We start from the raw sequence: 14,083 nt of genomic DNA, 5'->3' as shown, positions 1-14,083 counted from the left end.
CCATAAGGGTATAGGAGAGAGAGAGAGAGAGAGAGAGAGAGAGAGAGAGAGAGAGAGAGAGATGGGACTGCATCGCCTCTCTCCATCCACTCTGCTGAAAAACCAGCAACTTTTGGAGCTACCTCTGCTTTCCCCTCCTCCACTCTCCCAACCCCTTTTTCCTTTGTGTCACATCATGTAAGCCAAAAGAAAGTGACTGCCTTATCACTGACATTTGTAAATAACTATGAAATCACTGGCTGAACAGCAGGAATAATAACACTATTACAGTGGACACTCAGTTTGCGAACGTGATCCGTGCAGGATGCACGTTTGCAACCCGCAGAGCTCGCAACCTGCAGCAGTGCGTTTGTGCACACGCGGGTTGCGATTCGGCGCTTCTGCACGTACGCAAAGCGCGATTTAGCGCTTCTGTGCATGTGCGTATGCCGAAACCCAGAAGTAACCCGTTCCAGTACTTCCGGGTTTCAGCAGTCCGCAACCTGAAAAAACGCAGCCTGAAGAGTCTGTAACCCAAGGTATGACTGTGCATCATTCTTGCTTTATGCTTCAATGTGTGATAACATTTAACTGTTTTGTTTGAATCATTGGTCTGAAATGATATGTGCTACTCTTCTAGTTTTTAACATTTTAAATAGTGGTGGGTTTTTAAACAAGTTTTTAGGATCCTGTTTGCCACATTGGGATAACTTTTTGTTTCAAAAACACATCAAGTGAAGGACACACTAATAGATAATCTGCTCTGGCAGTTAGACAGCCATGTATATTCTTCCAGAAATGCAATTAAGTAAAGCATTTTTATTTGACTCAGCCAACACAATGCATAGGCTGGTAGAGTAGAAAAATGAAAGGTTGGGTAGCCAAACTGGTGTCAAAGATTTAATGGTTACTGTGGCATCTTTCCATTCCGGATGCAGGTGGGAAGAACAAAGGGAACAATAAACTGCTGCTTCTTATTCACATGTAGAGATGGTTGGGAAGGTATTTTATATTGCTTTATTCTTTTTGTAAACCACTTTGAGATTGTTATTTTTGAACTATCAAGTGGTATATAAATTATGTGAAATAAAGAAATACAAGTGAGTTTAAAAACTAATCAATTGTCATTGTTGAAGTATTGGCTCAGATCGGTTGCAAAAAAAGGCCAAACCACATGAAAATATGAAGAAAGAAATGCCATTATTTAAGATAAAGTATATGAGAATTGTGATGGTGATTATATTGTTTGCACTTTGGTGTCTTTGGTTAAAAAATAATAATCAATTTAACTACTAACAAATATTGTAGCGGATGTGGCAGCAGAAGCATCTTTCATGGTGTCTGCTATAAGATAAGTGCATCATCTTTAAAAAGATAGCTTTTTTCAGAAGTACTGCATTATTAATATACATATTTATGCAAATTGATTAATCAACTAAAGCTCAAACTATGAATCAATTAAGTTTTCTTTTATTGCATGACAGCCCTGATTAATAACTAATTCAAGCCCTGTCAGGTGTAACTAGTAGAGCTGAGGAAGGAATTGAGAGTTCTAGCCCTGTCCAGCATCACTGATGCCATTATCTTAGATCAGAAGTGGGGAGCTACGGCCCCCTAGATGCTGTTGGACTACAGCTCTCATCATCCCTGACCACTGGCTATGCTCATTGGGGCTGAAAAGAGCCAAGGGTCCAGTAAAATCTTGAGGGCCACATGTTCCACACCTCTGCTTTAGACGAAGCAAAATATGAGACCATGTCTGCTTTCCCAAACCTGGCCTTTGCCTCTGTTCCCTACAAATATAACCTCAAGTTCAGGCCCTGAGCAGAAGATAAAGAGTTATATTTTTGAGCGAAGTCTGAGTATATCTGGGACATGGGTGGCGCTGTGGGTTAAACCACAGAGCCTAGGGCTTCCCAATCAGAAGGTCGGCGGTTCGAATCCCCGCAACGGGGTGAGCTCCCGCTGCTCGGTCCCTGCTCCTGCCAACTTGCAGTTCGAAAGTACATCAAAGTGCAAGTAGATAAATAGGTACCGCTCCAGCGGGAAGGTAAACGGCGTTTCCATGCGCTGCTCTGGTTTGCCAGAAGCGGCTTAGTCATGCTGGCCACATGACCCGGAAGCTGTACGCCAGCTCCCTCGGCCAATAAAGTGAGATGAGAGCTGCAACCCCAGAGTCGGCCATGACTGGACCTAATGGTCAGGGGTCCCTTTACCTTTACCTTTTACTGAAATTATATAAAGGGTGGGAAATTTCCACCTCAGAAACTCGGCTCTTATTTTGTTTTGTTCATACAAGCCAGGAGTGCAGAGAAGTGCCATACCCATTTCAGAGGGCCAGGGCATACAGTTTTGCGCCCCACAGCCATGTTGTCTGCAACTGCAGTTCCTTATGTTCCATCACAGAAAGGAATGACAACTGCTTGCTTATATGAGAGAAAGAAAAGGACTTGTAACCAGGGACACAGCTGGCTTGTAAGGGGCTATGCCCTATATCTGAACCAGGAAGTCCCAGGGCCTGGGGAGAGAAGCAACTTCTGAACCTTCAAGTATGTCCCAGATTATAGGCCATTTAGTTATCCCAGAAAACTCAATGGGAGCTCAACGGCATCCCTGTTCTCTTTTTTGATCACACTAGAACATGAGACTTCTGTGAACAGAGAAAGAAAAGGTCGATTTCTATCCCATTTTTTATAAATATTGCAAGGTACTCAATATGATTTGTTTTGTTTGTAGAAGACGTCTAACATGAATATTGCATACAGCCCAAACTTGCTCAACTTGTACCATTTCAGACAAGGGGGATTATCAGTGGAGCTTTGTGGAAAGAAACTGCATGGAAGTTTTCGGTGGGATGGTGGAAACAACCTTTATTCAACATTTCAAACTCACTCAACTCGTGTAAGTTCCTTACCAGTTAATTTCTTCATGGGCTGGAGCCGAACACTGATAGACTGATGTGTTAGTAATGGGGAGGATGGGAGAGAGCGGGACATGCCTTCCATAATCCGAATGTGCTGCATACCTTCAGGCACTGGGAGTGTTGGGATAGCATACTCTGGTTCAAAAGCACAGTCGTTCTCTGTGGAGCTGCCACCTGAGAGAAATATAACAAATAAAAGATCATTAACCAAGTATTGCCTACTTGTTTAAAATACATACATAAAGCCTTAAATTTGTATGCCACCTTTCCATTACAGTGGTACCTCTGGTTGTGAATGCTTCTGGTTATGAACGCTTCAGGTTACGAGCTCCATTAACCCGGAAGCAGTTGCTCCTGGTTGTGAACTTTGCCCTAGGATGTGAATGGAAATTTGTGTGCCAGAAGTGCGTGCACAACGGAAGGCCCCATTAGCAAAAGCACGCCTCAGGATAAGAATGGCTTCAGCTTAAGAACGGACCTCCGGAACGAATTAAGTTCATAAACAGAGGTACCACTGTACGGTGGTACCTCGGGTTACATACGCTTCAGGTTACAGACTTCGCTAACCCAGAAACAGTGCTTCAGGTTAAGAACGTTGCTTCAGGATGAGAACAGAAATCGTGCTCTGGCGGCGTGGCGGCAGCGGGAGGCCCCATTAGCTAAAGTGCTGCTTCAGGTTAAGAACAGTTTCAGGTTAAGAACAGATCTCCAGAACGAATTAAGTACTTAACCCGAGGTACCACTGTACTGGTTTACAACATGGGGGGAAATTACATAATTATAAACTTAACAAAAATAATCATAATAAAACATCCAAAAGTACACAACCAAACTGAACAATCTCCACATAAATCATATCTCAATCCCTGTGATAATGAAGATGGAGCAAGCTTGTTTTCTCCTGCTCTGGAGGGTAGGCTTTGAACCAATGGATTCAAGTTACAAGAAAGGAGGTTCCAATTAAACATCTGGAAGAACTTTCTAACAGTAAGAACTGGTTGACAGTGGAACAGTCTCCCTCGGGAGGTTTTGAACTCTCCTTGGAAGTTGTTAAGCAGAGGTTGGATGGCCATCTGTCATGGAAGCTTTAGCTGAGATTCCTGCATTGCAGGGGGCTGGAGTAGATGTCCTTTGGGGTTTCTTCCAACTCTACAGTCCTATGATTTTAGTTTTGTCTCTGGCTCTACTCACCCTAATGCAGCTCCCAAAATATTATCTCTGAGGAAAGGTGGTCCTCAACAAGGGGGGGGGGGGAATGTCCTAAAACTATCAAAAACTGGAAAATATTTAAATTTCCATAGTGAAACCCTTGCGCTCTCAGGTGGACTCTGTGATAAAAAAGAAGCCAGTTTTCCTTCAGGACATCCCTGTTCTCAGCCTGGGGAGCCAGTTTTATAAATTACATCGCCAACGTGGGTTTAGCACTGACTAGCACATCACATTTCTCTGGATTGCCTTGATCAGAAGAACTGAAACAGTGCCCAATCCCTCAAATGAATGCCTTCTGGGCACAGATACAAATTAGTAAGAAATACCAAGCATTTGAATTCATCCAATTAAGGCCAGGGCATACCATGCCAAATTCTGGTCAATGCACCAACTGGATCCCCCAGTCAAGGTTCAAATAGCAACCCACTGGGACAGGGAATAAGGTTAACTTGTGAAACCAGTAAAAAGCTTAATCAGCAAAACTGCTAATAAATTGAAACGTAATCCAGACAAGGCTCTGGGTCAGGAGGGACAAAATCTGAAACTGGGGTTAAATATTCTTTGTATGGGGTAGTACTTCTCTTAAGAACCAGGTTCAGTTTGGGGATGCTCCTGGATTTAACTCAGCATCTGTGTGTTCAGGTGGCAGCTGCAGTCAGGAGTGATTATACCTGGCTTAGGCTGAGCCACTAACTGCACCCATTGCTGCAGAGATCATACCTGGCCATGCCAACACGTGCATTAATCATACACAGACTGGATTATCACAATGCACTCTAGATGAGCCTATCTTTGAAGAATCTTCAGACACATCACTTGGTCCAGAATGAATCAACAAGAATGTAAATGGACAGCCACGCCTCTCCTGCAGCAACTGCACTGATTGCCAACCTGTTTCTTGGCGCAATGCAAAGTGTTGGTGATTACTTTAGAGACCTAAACAGCTTGAATCAGGGATACATTAGAGGCCATTCCTCCCATCTCATCCTGTCCACTTCCACAGATCTTTCCATATGAACCTACCTGGACCCTGAGATCATCTTCCAAGACCCTTCTTCGTTTGCCCCCTCCTCAAGAGTTCTGGAAGGTGGCAACATGAGAATGGGCCTTTTTTTTCTGTGGTGGCTCCCCGTCTGTGGAATGCTCTCCCCAGGGAGGTTTGCCTGGCACCTTCATTATACACTTTTAAGCGCCAGGCAAAAACGCTCCTCTATAACCAGGCCTTTAGTTGACTGACATCCTATGCCCCAATAATAATAATAGTACCTACGGGACCGCCTCTCCTGGTATGCCCCACAGAGATACCTACGGTCGGCAAATAATAACATCCTCAAGGTCCCAGGCCTCAGAGAGGTTAGGCTGGCCTCAACTAGAGCCAGGGCCTTCTCGGCTGCGGCTCCAATCTGGTGGAACGCTCTGTCACAAGAGACTAGGGCCCTGCGGGACCTGACATCTTTCCGCAGGGCCTGCAAGACAGAGTTGTTCCACCAGGCCTTTGGTCAGGGCACAGCCTGACTCCCTCCTTTGGCAACCTGCACAGAATTTTGCTTAATCGGTTGCCATCAATTTGATTTCAATTAATTTTTATAATGAAATATTTTTAGAATGTGTGATTATTTGACTGTTTGATTATTTGATTATTGTTAGCCGCCCTGTGCCGGCTTCGGCTGGGGAGGGCGGGAAATAAATAAAATTTATTATTATTATTAATAGTAATAATAATAATTTATACTATGTCCATCTGGCTGGGTTTCCCCAGCCACTCTGGGCAGCTTCCAACTTCCCTAAAATGTGTTTGGGGGGAGGTATTGGGTTGTTTCTGTTTTTATTTTTATTTTTAATTTTGTGGTTTTATAGTCTGATTTTATCCTGTGAACCACCATGAGACCTGCAGGTATAGGGTGGTATACAAATTAAACAAACCAACAGACAGACAGACTTCTTCTTTGTTTCACTCATGGCAGAAGCACAATTGACAGGAACTAGAGAAAGCACCTCCTTAGTAGCTATGCTGAAACTGCAGAACTCTTTGTGCCATGAGGCTGAACTGGTCCCTTCTCTTGCCATCTTCCAACAGCTGCAAGACTCTTCATTTTTATCCCAGCAGGTTTTGCCTTACATAATGTTTGCCTTAGATAATGTTTTATTCAATTATGTTTATTCTTATTTATTAGGTCCCTATCTTATCTCACATTGCCTGGTTTTATATACTGTTATTTTATTATGAGTTTATGGTTTCCACTACAGAAAGCTGCTCTGAGTAGGTTGTGTGCATTAGAAAGGCAGGATATGAATCCCTATATAAATAAATAAAATATATTTCCAAGTCCTTCCTTTTAAGTGTTGCAAATTCAATTGCTCATCCACTTCTCTCATTCTCCATTCTTTACTTCTCCTCCAAGGAAAGCCATACTCTGTTTATTTAGCTATGCAAACAATAACGAGGAGATTGCCTCCTGTATATATTTTAGAGAACTGTTTAGATTAGAGAAATTATTAACAATTGTCAAAAAAAAAAAAAAAAGACAGGCATGGGCTCTATCTATCCAAGTACTGCTAAACTAACGAGAGTTAACATTGAACTTGTTCCACTACAGGGCCACCTTGTGCAATGAGATTTTCTGCACAAACCAAACTGACACTGCTGGGTACAACCCATTGGCTCATCTCGCCTTAGAGAGGCATTAGCACTAATACTGTTATAATGTATTTATTAAATTTATTATCCTGCCCTTCTTCCCAAAGCAGGGTCACAAGAATGACCAAGTGGTCATATTCTGGATTGGAACAGTGAAGACCTACAATAAAAATGAAGTAATCTCCAATGTCACACTCTGCTAACTTACTTGTAATACAGACATTCCACAATCTGTGTAGCTAATAAGTTATTGACAGAAAATTAGATTAACTTTCTATCAGGTATTTAATTAGATTTCTGTTCAAGATATGAGACGAAGGTTCATCTTTCATATTTTGAGTAATTACTTCCTAGAAATATTAAAGTGTCTACTGCTTAGAGAACTTAAAACTATCAAGTGGATTTTAAATGCTTCAAAATAAATAAATGTGGATTTTTTTTGCAGGTGGAGCAAAAGAGGAAGTATGCAAACAGCTGGCACATATCTGATTTAGTGGAGCAAGCAGGTTAGTGCTCAGAATATGTTTCCACTGATTTCTTGTTGTTTTTTTTTATAATAATATTTATTAGGTTTTCTCAAGAAAAAAAGACCACAAAGATAACAAAAAGTAAACATCAAAGACAAAAAAAAGAAAAATTACAACTATCAAAAATCAAAAATTCCACACAAAAAACAAAAGAATAAGAAAAATAAAAAAATAAAAATCTCTCCTTTCAAATTCTCAGCATTCTTTTACTTATTTTCCTGACTTCCTCTCACCTCCCTCCTTGTATTCCATTTTAAAATTAATTCAGCAAATTCATACCACTTGTCTTACCCTTATTTATCTTATCCTCAAATCTTTAAAGTTCTTAGATTTAAACCATTACTAAAGCCAATTACTTCCTTTCCAGCATCCCTTAATATTTCATTAGAATTACACTAATTCCATAAATAAAAATTTATTACAAAAACATTTCTCATTTTAAGTTTCTCCAGCGTCCCTTTTCCTGGTTCCGGATAATATCAGTCCTTAAGTCTTTAACCCTTGTCAATCCGGTGTTCTAATATCTGAAGCCCTCAAGTCACTTCCAAGCCCCCTCTGCGAGTTTTCTTGTTTCTGTTTGTAGTTACATAAATCCTTGTTCCCTATTGTATTCTTTCGCATTTTCTTCTCTTTCTCTTTGGGGAGCCAGTCTCTGGAGGACTCTATGTAGTAAAATTCTTCATCTCCTTTTATCCAATTGTCCCATTCCCCAGTGTTGCACTCCCCAATGTTTAGTTTGTAATCCAAAGGGTAGTCATTCCAAAGATAATCTTCCACTTGTTTCACACCCAAGATAATAACTCTCTTAGGTCCACAATTTAACCAGTGTCCTACGAATTCCATCTCCCAATGTTGCAGCTTCTGATCCTGTAAAACTTGGGAGACTCTGTGTCTTATAAGATACATTCATAACCTCATGCACTTGCCCTAAGTCAATATCCTGGGTAGATTGTTGTGCAGTTTCTGTAACTGTACGTTCCATTGGCACCTCCTTGTTAACTGCAGCTAAAATGTATGCCGTCTCTTGATTCATAAGAGACACTTTCTCATCCATCTGTTGCAGCACATCATATATTTTGTCCAGGGCAGATAAAACTTCCTCTCTCATCATTCTGTCAAGGTCAGAAAGCTGGTCCCACGGTCTGATTTTCTCAGCTGCTATGTTCTCTTTGTAAAATAAAACAAAAGCACTGGTAGATCTCCTCTAGGAGGGGTAGTTACTTTTTAGCCTCCATTTTTACAGTGTATCCAGCAAGGGAAAATAAAAGTTACTTTCGATTTTCAGATATTTTGTTTCCTTTCAATCTAAAGCAAACAGGCAGAAGGCAGCATAGGACTTATTTTCCTTCCAACTCTATCTGTCAGTTTTCTTATATTCCTGTTATAGGCACCACCGACAATTTCTTTCCTTTCATTCCGTCCCCAGGTTAGGAACAGTGAAGACTTATTTTCTTAAATTACTCTCTGCAGGATTTGCAAAGTCACGATTTGTTTTCCCCCTATCCTCCTGCTGTCTAGGGGGGGATTTGGTAGTTAAAAGAGCAGGAAATTCCAGGCTGTCAATTTACGGCTTTTAGCTTATAAAGTCTTTGCTTTGATCTTTCTACAAAGAACAGAAGGCGGACTTCCTATTTTTACACCTTCCCGTCTCGGCTCTAATTCAAAGGTATAATTTTGATCTACAAGTTTCAATTGTCCTACTCGCGGGTTGTTGTTTGAAATCCGAATTAGCATAGGAAAAAGGACAGCGCTCTCCGACCTTCGCTGTGCAGCTTCACTCCACAGAAGTAGCGATTGACTCTCAGCACCACGCCAACCCCCGTCTCACTCCGGAGCCCTTTGTAGAGCTCCTTTGCCAAACAGAGGGGCGCAAACGGTGCCCGCCGAGTCCCACGGTCGCAGGCTTCTTCCGTCTGCGATTTTTGAAAGGGTCCCCGCTTCGCTGCAGCGGTAAGACCCGATTTCTGTGGAGCTGTCTCCCCCTGAATCAGGGAGAATCCGCCATTGTCAGAGGTGCCGCCTCCGGAAGTCTGTTTCCACTGATTTCTTGAAGCAGCCCAACTGAACTGCATTCTGATGTGGTATTTTCTCTGAAGAAAGCTGCTGCCGCATTATCAAACTCCATTATATAACAGCTATGCATAGTTGTACTCCCAATAAAGTACAGTGGTACCTTGGGTTACATACGCTTCAGGTTACATATGCTTCAGGTTACAGACTCCGCTAACCCAGAAATAGTGCTTCAGGTTAAGAACTTTGCTCTAGGATAAGAACAGAAATCGTGCTCTGGCGGCGCGGCAGCAACAGGAGGGCCCATTAGCTAAAGTGGTGCTTCAGGTTAAGAACAGTTTCAGGTTAAGAACGGACCTCCGGAATGAATTAAGTACTTAACCCGAGGTACCACTGTATACTCAACAAAGCCCACTACAAGAGGAGAAGTGGAGCTACTAATTCAAGGAAACAGAACAGTATTTTGTCTAAATCACATTTAACGGAAGTACATGCATAAAACTATTCACAGGAGTCTATCTTCATCCTTAGATGTTTGGCGTTTCTAAAAAGATTGTGCATCGCTGCAGACTGAAATACATTAAAATATAATATCACAAATGGCCTCTGCAAGGCATATGTGTAATATCTGGAAATCCATGGTTTACTTACCTTGCCCAGAATGGCTCTGACAGTAGTCTATGCTCGCCTGCCTTCGGTCTGATGGTTCCTCGCTTCCTCCATCTGCAGGAGAACCAAAACAGCACAAGTAAATCAGCAAGGCAGATAGATCTGGCAGACGCAGCTTCTCTTCCAGTAGCATCACTATTAGGCTAGGAGGCCAGCTGGTTTTCTTTTGGTTGCAAGGGGAAGAAAGCAACCCAAGAGCAAAATCTCTTTGGTTCTTGTCATTAGTCCCTGAACCAAAGGCCCCCGAAATCTACTTTAAGAGTCTCTCAATGCCTCCACAAATATCTGGACAAAATCACAATGCCCATCATTTAATTTTACAAGAGAGATCTAAACCATTTAGATAAACTAATCGAAAGAAGTACCGGTAGTTGATAATATTCAAAATAAAACCGGTAGTTGAAAACCAGCTGCTTATCCTATGAAATATTCCTTGACACTGAATTTATTATCCAAACAATCATAATACACAAGTGTTTCTTATATTGTGCGGCTGTTCAGAAAAAAAAGTTACAGCAGCAGAAACTAACATGCAAATAAACCTTTGTGGATAAATGGGGACACGGAAATCTTATGCAATTAACCACACGTCATTCTCATTGATCAAATTACCAGATTAGTTACAATAGATAAACATGTCAATACATATATACCAGAATGCGTGGCGTATTCAAACTAGAATGTGCATTGAAGTAAAGCCATTAACAGCTAGCTGAAGCTTATATTAACTATATGAACTATAAATTTAATTACAAATGAAAGAGCGAAGGAGGCAGACAATACTAGACAGTAGTAGCAGCACAGGCTACACACTTGAAGCGTTCCATGCAAAATGTGATATTCACTACCACATAGCCTTAAAAATCTAAGTCTGCCCAACACACACACACACACACACACACACACACACTTGTGAGAGCATTGAAGAGTGAGACATCCAATGCTAAAGTACTTCCACAGAGAAAGTTAGGCCACAGATTCTCCTTGGAAACCTTCCCCAAATATCTTTGATGCCACCATTCAAGTCTAGAAGGTGTCTACAGGAGTACAGTGGTACCTCGGGTTACAGATGCTTCAGGTTACAGACTCCGCTAACCCAGAAATAGTACCTCAGGTTAAGAACTTCGCTTCAGGATGAGAACAGAAATCGCGCGGCACCGCTAAAGTGGTACCTCAGGTTAAGAACGGACCTCTGGAACAAATTAAGTTCTTAACCCGAGGTACCACTGTAAAGATTTAAAATTCTGAAAATCACGTTAATGTCAAGTCAAACATCAAATGGAGATCAATAAAGAATATAAGATACAAAACTTAAATCAGTTTGTTCGATAGACTTATTGCTGGGAAGCAGTTTTAGCTCATGCTTCTTTATTTGTCAATACTACCTTGATGCAGTGTTAGAAACAGAGATATGAAAGCAAGGAGCTATATGGCACCTTTAACCTAGGTTATGGACGCAACAACAGAATGTCTAGGAGCACTTTTTCATAACAAGAATACAAAGCTGGAAATGAATGAACTGCAGCTAAAATATTATGTTCATTTTCCACATGGGTCTAGTCTTTCCCCTATGAACCCACCCCAAAATATTATTAAAAGGGTCTCTTCTATAGTCTTCAGAGAATAGCTGGATGTGGGGAGGCAGAAAAAGGTCCTCCTTTCCTTCCACACTGCAGTTTCAATCTGAAATCCTAGGCTCAGCAACTGCTCACGCTAATGAAACTCCCAGTCGGTGAGTTACATTGGATAAGGTGGGACCTCTGAACAAATTTAGGAGAAGGCAGTTTGCGTATTAAATTGCAAAATCACTTACACATACTTCAGAAAGACTCCCATAAATGTATTTCACTATCAATTAATCAAAAATCTATTATTTAAAAGGCATATGATATGAGTAACACAAAAAACCATTTAATAGGTTGGCAGTCCTTATTTGTTTTGCTGATGTCTCTCTAGGATTTTTGGGATTTTGCTACAGCTGGGGTAAAGAATCTTTTTCAGCTCAACACCACAGTCCCTTCCAGGCAGCCAATCAGGGGATAAATGCTAACTGGTAGGTGGGGCCAGAGACAAAATAGGGAGGAGTAAATGTAAATTTTTACCTTTGTGTATTAGCCTAGTTTGTTCACATACTCACAATCCACTCTACTCTCCATTGAGGCAAGCATGAAGCGCTCAGAAAGAATGCAAAGCAGGGCTGGTGACAGGTATGGCCCCAGAGTGGGTGTCACCTCATGAGAGTCCCAAGGGACACATAGAGAGGTCTGGAGGACCATATGAGAGCAGCTATTACTTGAGAATAAGAAAGAGATATTCATTCAGGCTCATAGCAGTACAACCTCAGCAGCCATCACAAGGTCCAGAAGTCATAACTGAACAAAAACTAAAAAGATGTCCCAATAGTTGGCACACACCTCTTGCCAAGTTTTTTAAGATGAGCGAGTTCACGAGATTCTCTTTCCCTATGGATCTGCAAAACACACCCATCCATACTCATCTGGGTGGGTGTATCTGATGTCCCAATGAAGGTGGCGCCTAGCTCTCTGTGACAGGATTGTGCCCTTCCCCTCTGCCTCCAGCGCCATCACTGTCCAGCTCCTCCCTCTGGCTGGTCGAAGTCTTCCTTGCTCCCTGACTTCTCTAGGTATTACTGGTACAGCACATAATAGAATGGAGATTAGTACAGTGGCATGTCTAATTGAGTCTTATATATGAAGCCGGAAAAGTTACTAGCCTGTTTCTTTAAGAGCTCTTAGAAGACTAGCAAACATAAAAAAGCTTTCTACCTGGTGGGTTAGCAGAGAAGGGACTGAGAAATCTCTCCTTCCTATGCCAGCCTGCTCACTTGCCTGCACAAAATTAATTCCATGCACTTACTTGTAAGGAGTTCTTACGTACAAGGCTGATCAAATTAAATTCTGCACAGGTTGTATGAGTCAATGATTCATTTGTGACAAGTATTACTCAAGGGAAAACTAAGGTCAAACAGCATGTACAAACAGTGGATTTGAGAATGCCACATCCAAACTCCAAATGACAGAAATTCTCCATAGCCCTTAACAATTATGCTCTTGGAAGCAAATGCCTCCACGGGAAATGAAAAACCCAAGGAGTCTGAAAGTTTATCTAATATGAAGCGTATCTGGTGTGTCATGGAGCTGGTGTCCAATTGCCTTGCTGTTTGTCCACGATCACAATCAGCTAAGCTATCATAAAAGCTATCAACCAACTGCTTTGCTACAGTCACATATGCTGAATTCCTGAGTTCCTTTGGCTTCCTCTGATCTGATAGTATCTACAGTATAGTCACTCCCTCTGAAGGCAGAGTGCCTTCTCAGTAGTAGCGCCTGCCCTGTGGAATGCCCTCCCATCAGATGTCAAAGAAATATACAACTATCTGACATTTAGAAGACATCTGAAAGCAGCCCTGTTTAGGGAGGTTTTTAATGACTGGTGTTTTAATGTACAGTGGCACCTCGGGTTACATACGCTTCAGGTTACATACACTTCAGGTTACAGACTCTGCTAACCCAAAAATAGTACCTCAGGTTAATAACTTTGCTTCAGGATGAGAACAGAAATCGTAGGGCAGGGTGTGGCAGCAGTGGGAGGCCCCATTAGCTAAAGTGGTGCTTCAGGTTAAGAACAGTTTCAGGTTAAGAACGGACCTCCGGAACAAATTAAGTACTTAACCCGAGGTACCACTGTATTTTTAATATTTTGTTGGAAGCTGCCCAGAGTGGCTGGGGAATTATTATTATTATTATTATTATTATTATTATTATTATTATTATTAAGCTTCCTTTCCTCCTACGCTCATGTTTCTTGAAAGGTGGGCATGATAGTAATATAATGAACAATGCAGTTCACTCATTTGATATTGGGTATTTTTTATATAACTGCTACAGAAATTGTGTTTATATCTTTTAGATGCTTTTCTACTGCATATATTTTATTTTATTTTATTTTTTGTCAAAGCAGTAATCTGTAAAATACAAGCATATAGTTGTGGCAAGTTTTCTTCAGCATGGATGAGAAATACATTGCAACAGGGAACTGCATTAAACAAAGATGAACCACATCTGGGTAACTCTAGGAACTGGGACAACTCAGCCTGTCCCTGTTGTT

At 41.4% G+C, this 14,083-nt stretch overlaps 1 protein-coding gene across 3 annotated transcripts in view; it reads right to left on the bottom strand.

Moving 5' to 3' along the window:
• Nucleotides 1-14,083, bottom strand: part of TANC2 (tetratricopeptide repeat, ankyrin repeat and coiled-coil containing 2) — a 199,768-nt gene that overhangs the window by 123,451 nt on the left and 62,234 nt on the right. For 2 of the 3 annotated variants that reach the window (XM_083708920.1, XM_083708921.1), the window contains 2 exons: nt 9,938-10,009; nt 2,894-3,076 (listed from right to left, as the gene is read on the bottom strand). In XM_083708920.1, the coding sequence (XP_083565046.1) occupies nt 2,894-3,076; nt 9,938-10,009 (255 nt within the window). The remainder of the gene's footprint in view (nt 1-2,893; nt 3,077-9,937; nt 10,010-14,083) is intronic. The other variant, XM_083708922.1, reaches the window with a different exon arrangement.

This window comes from Podarcis gaigeae (genome assembly GCF_964106915.1).
Source record: "Podarcis gaigeae genome assembly, chromosome: 13".
Taxonomy (NCBI): Eukaryota; Metazoa; Chordata; class Lepidosauria; order Squamata; family Lacertidae; genus Podarcis; species Podarcis gaigeae.
Note: the sequence above shows the minus strand (reverse complement) of the source record. Positions and strands in the feature narration are given on the sequence as shown.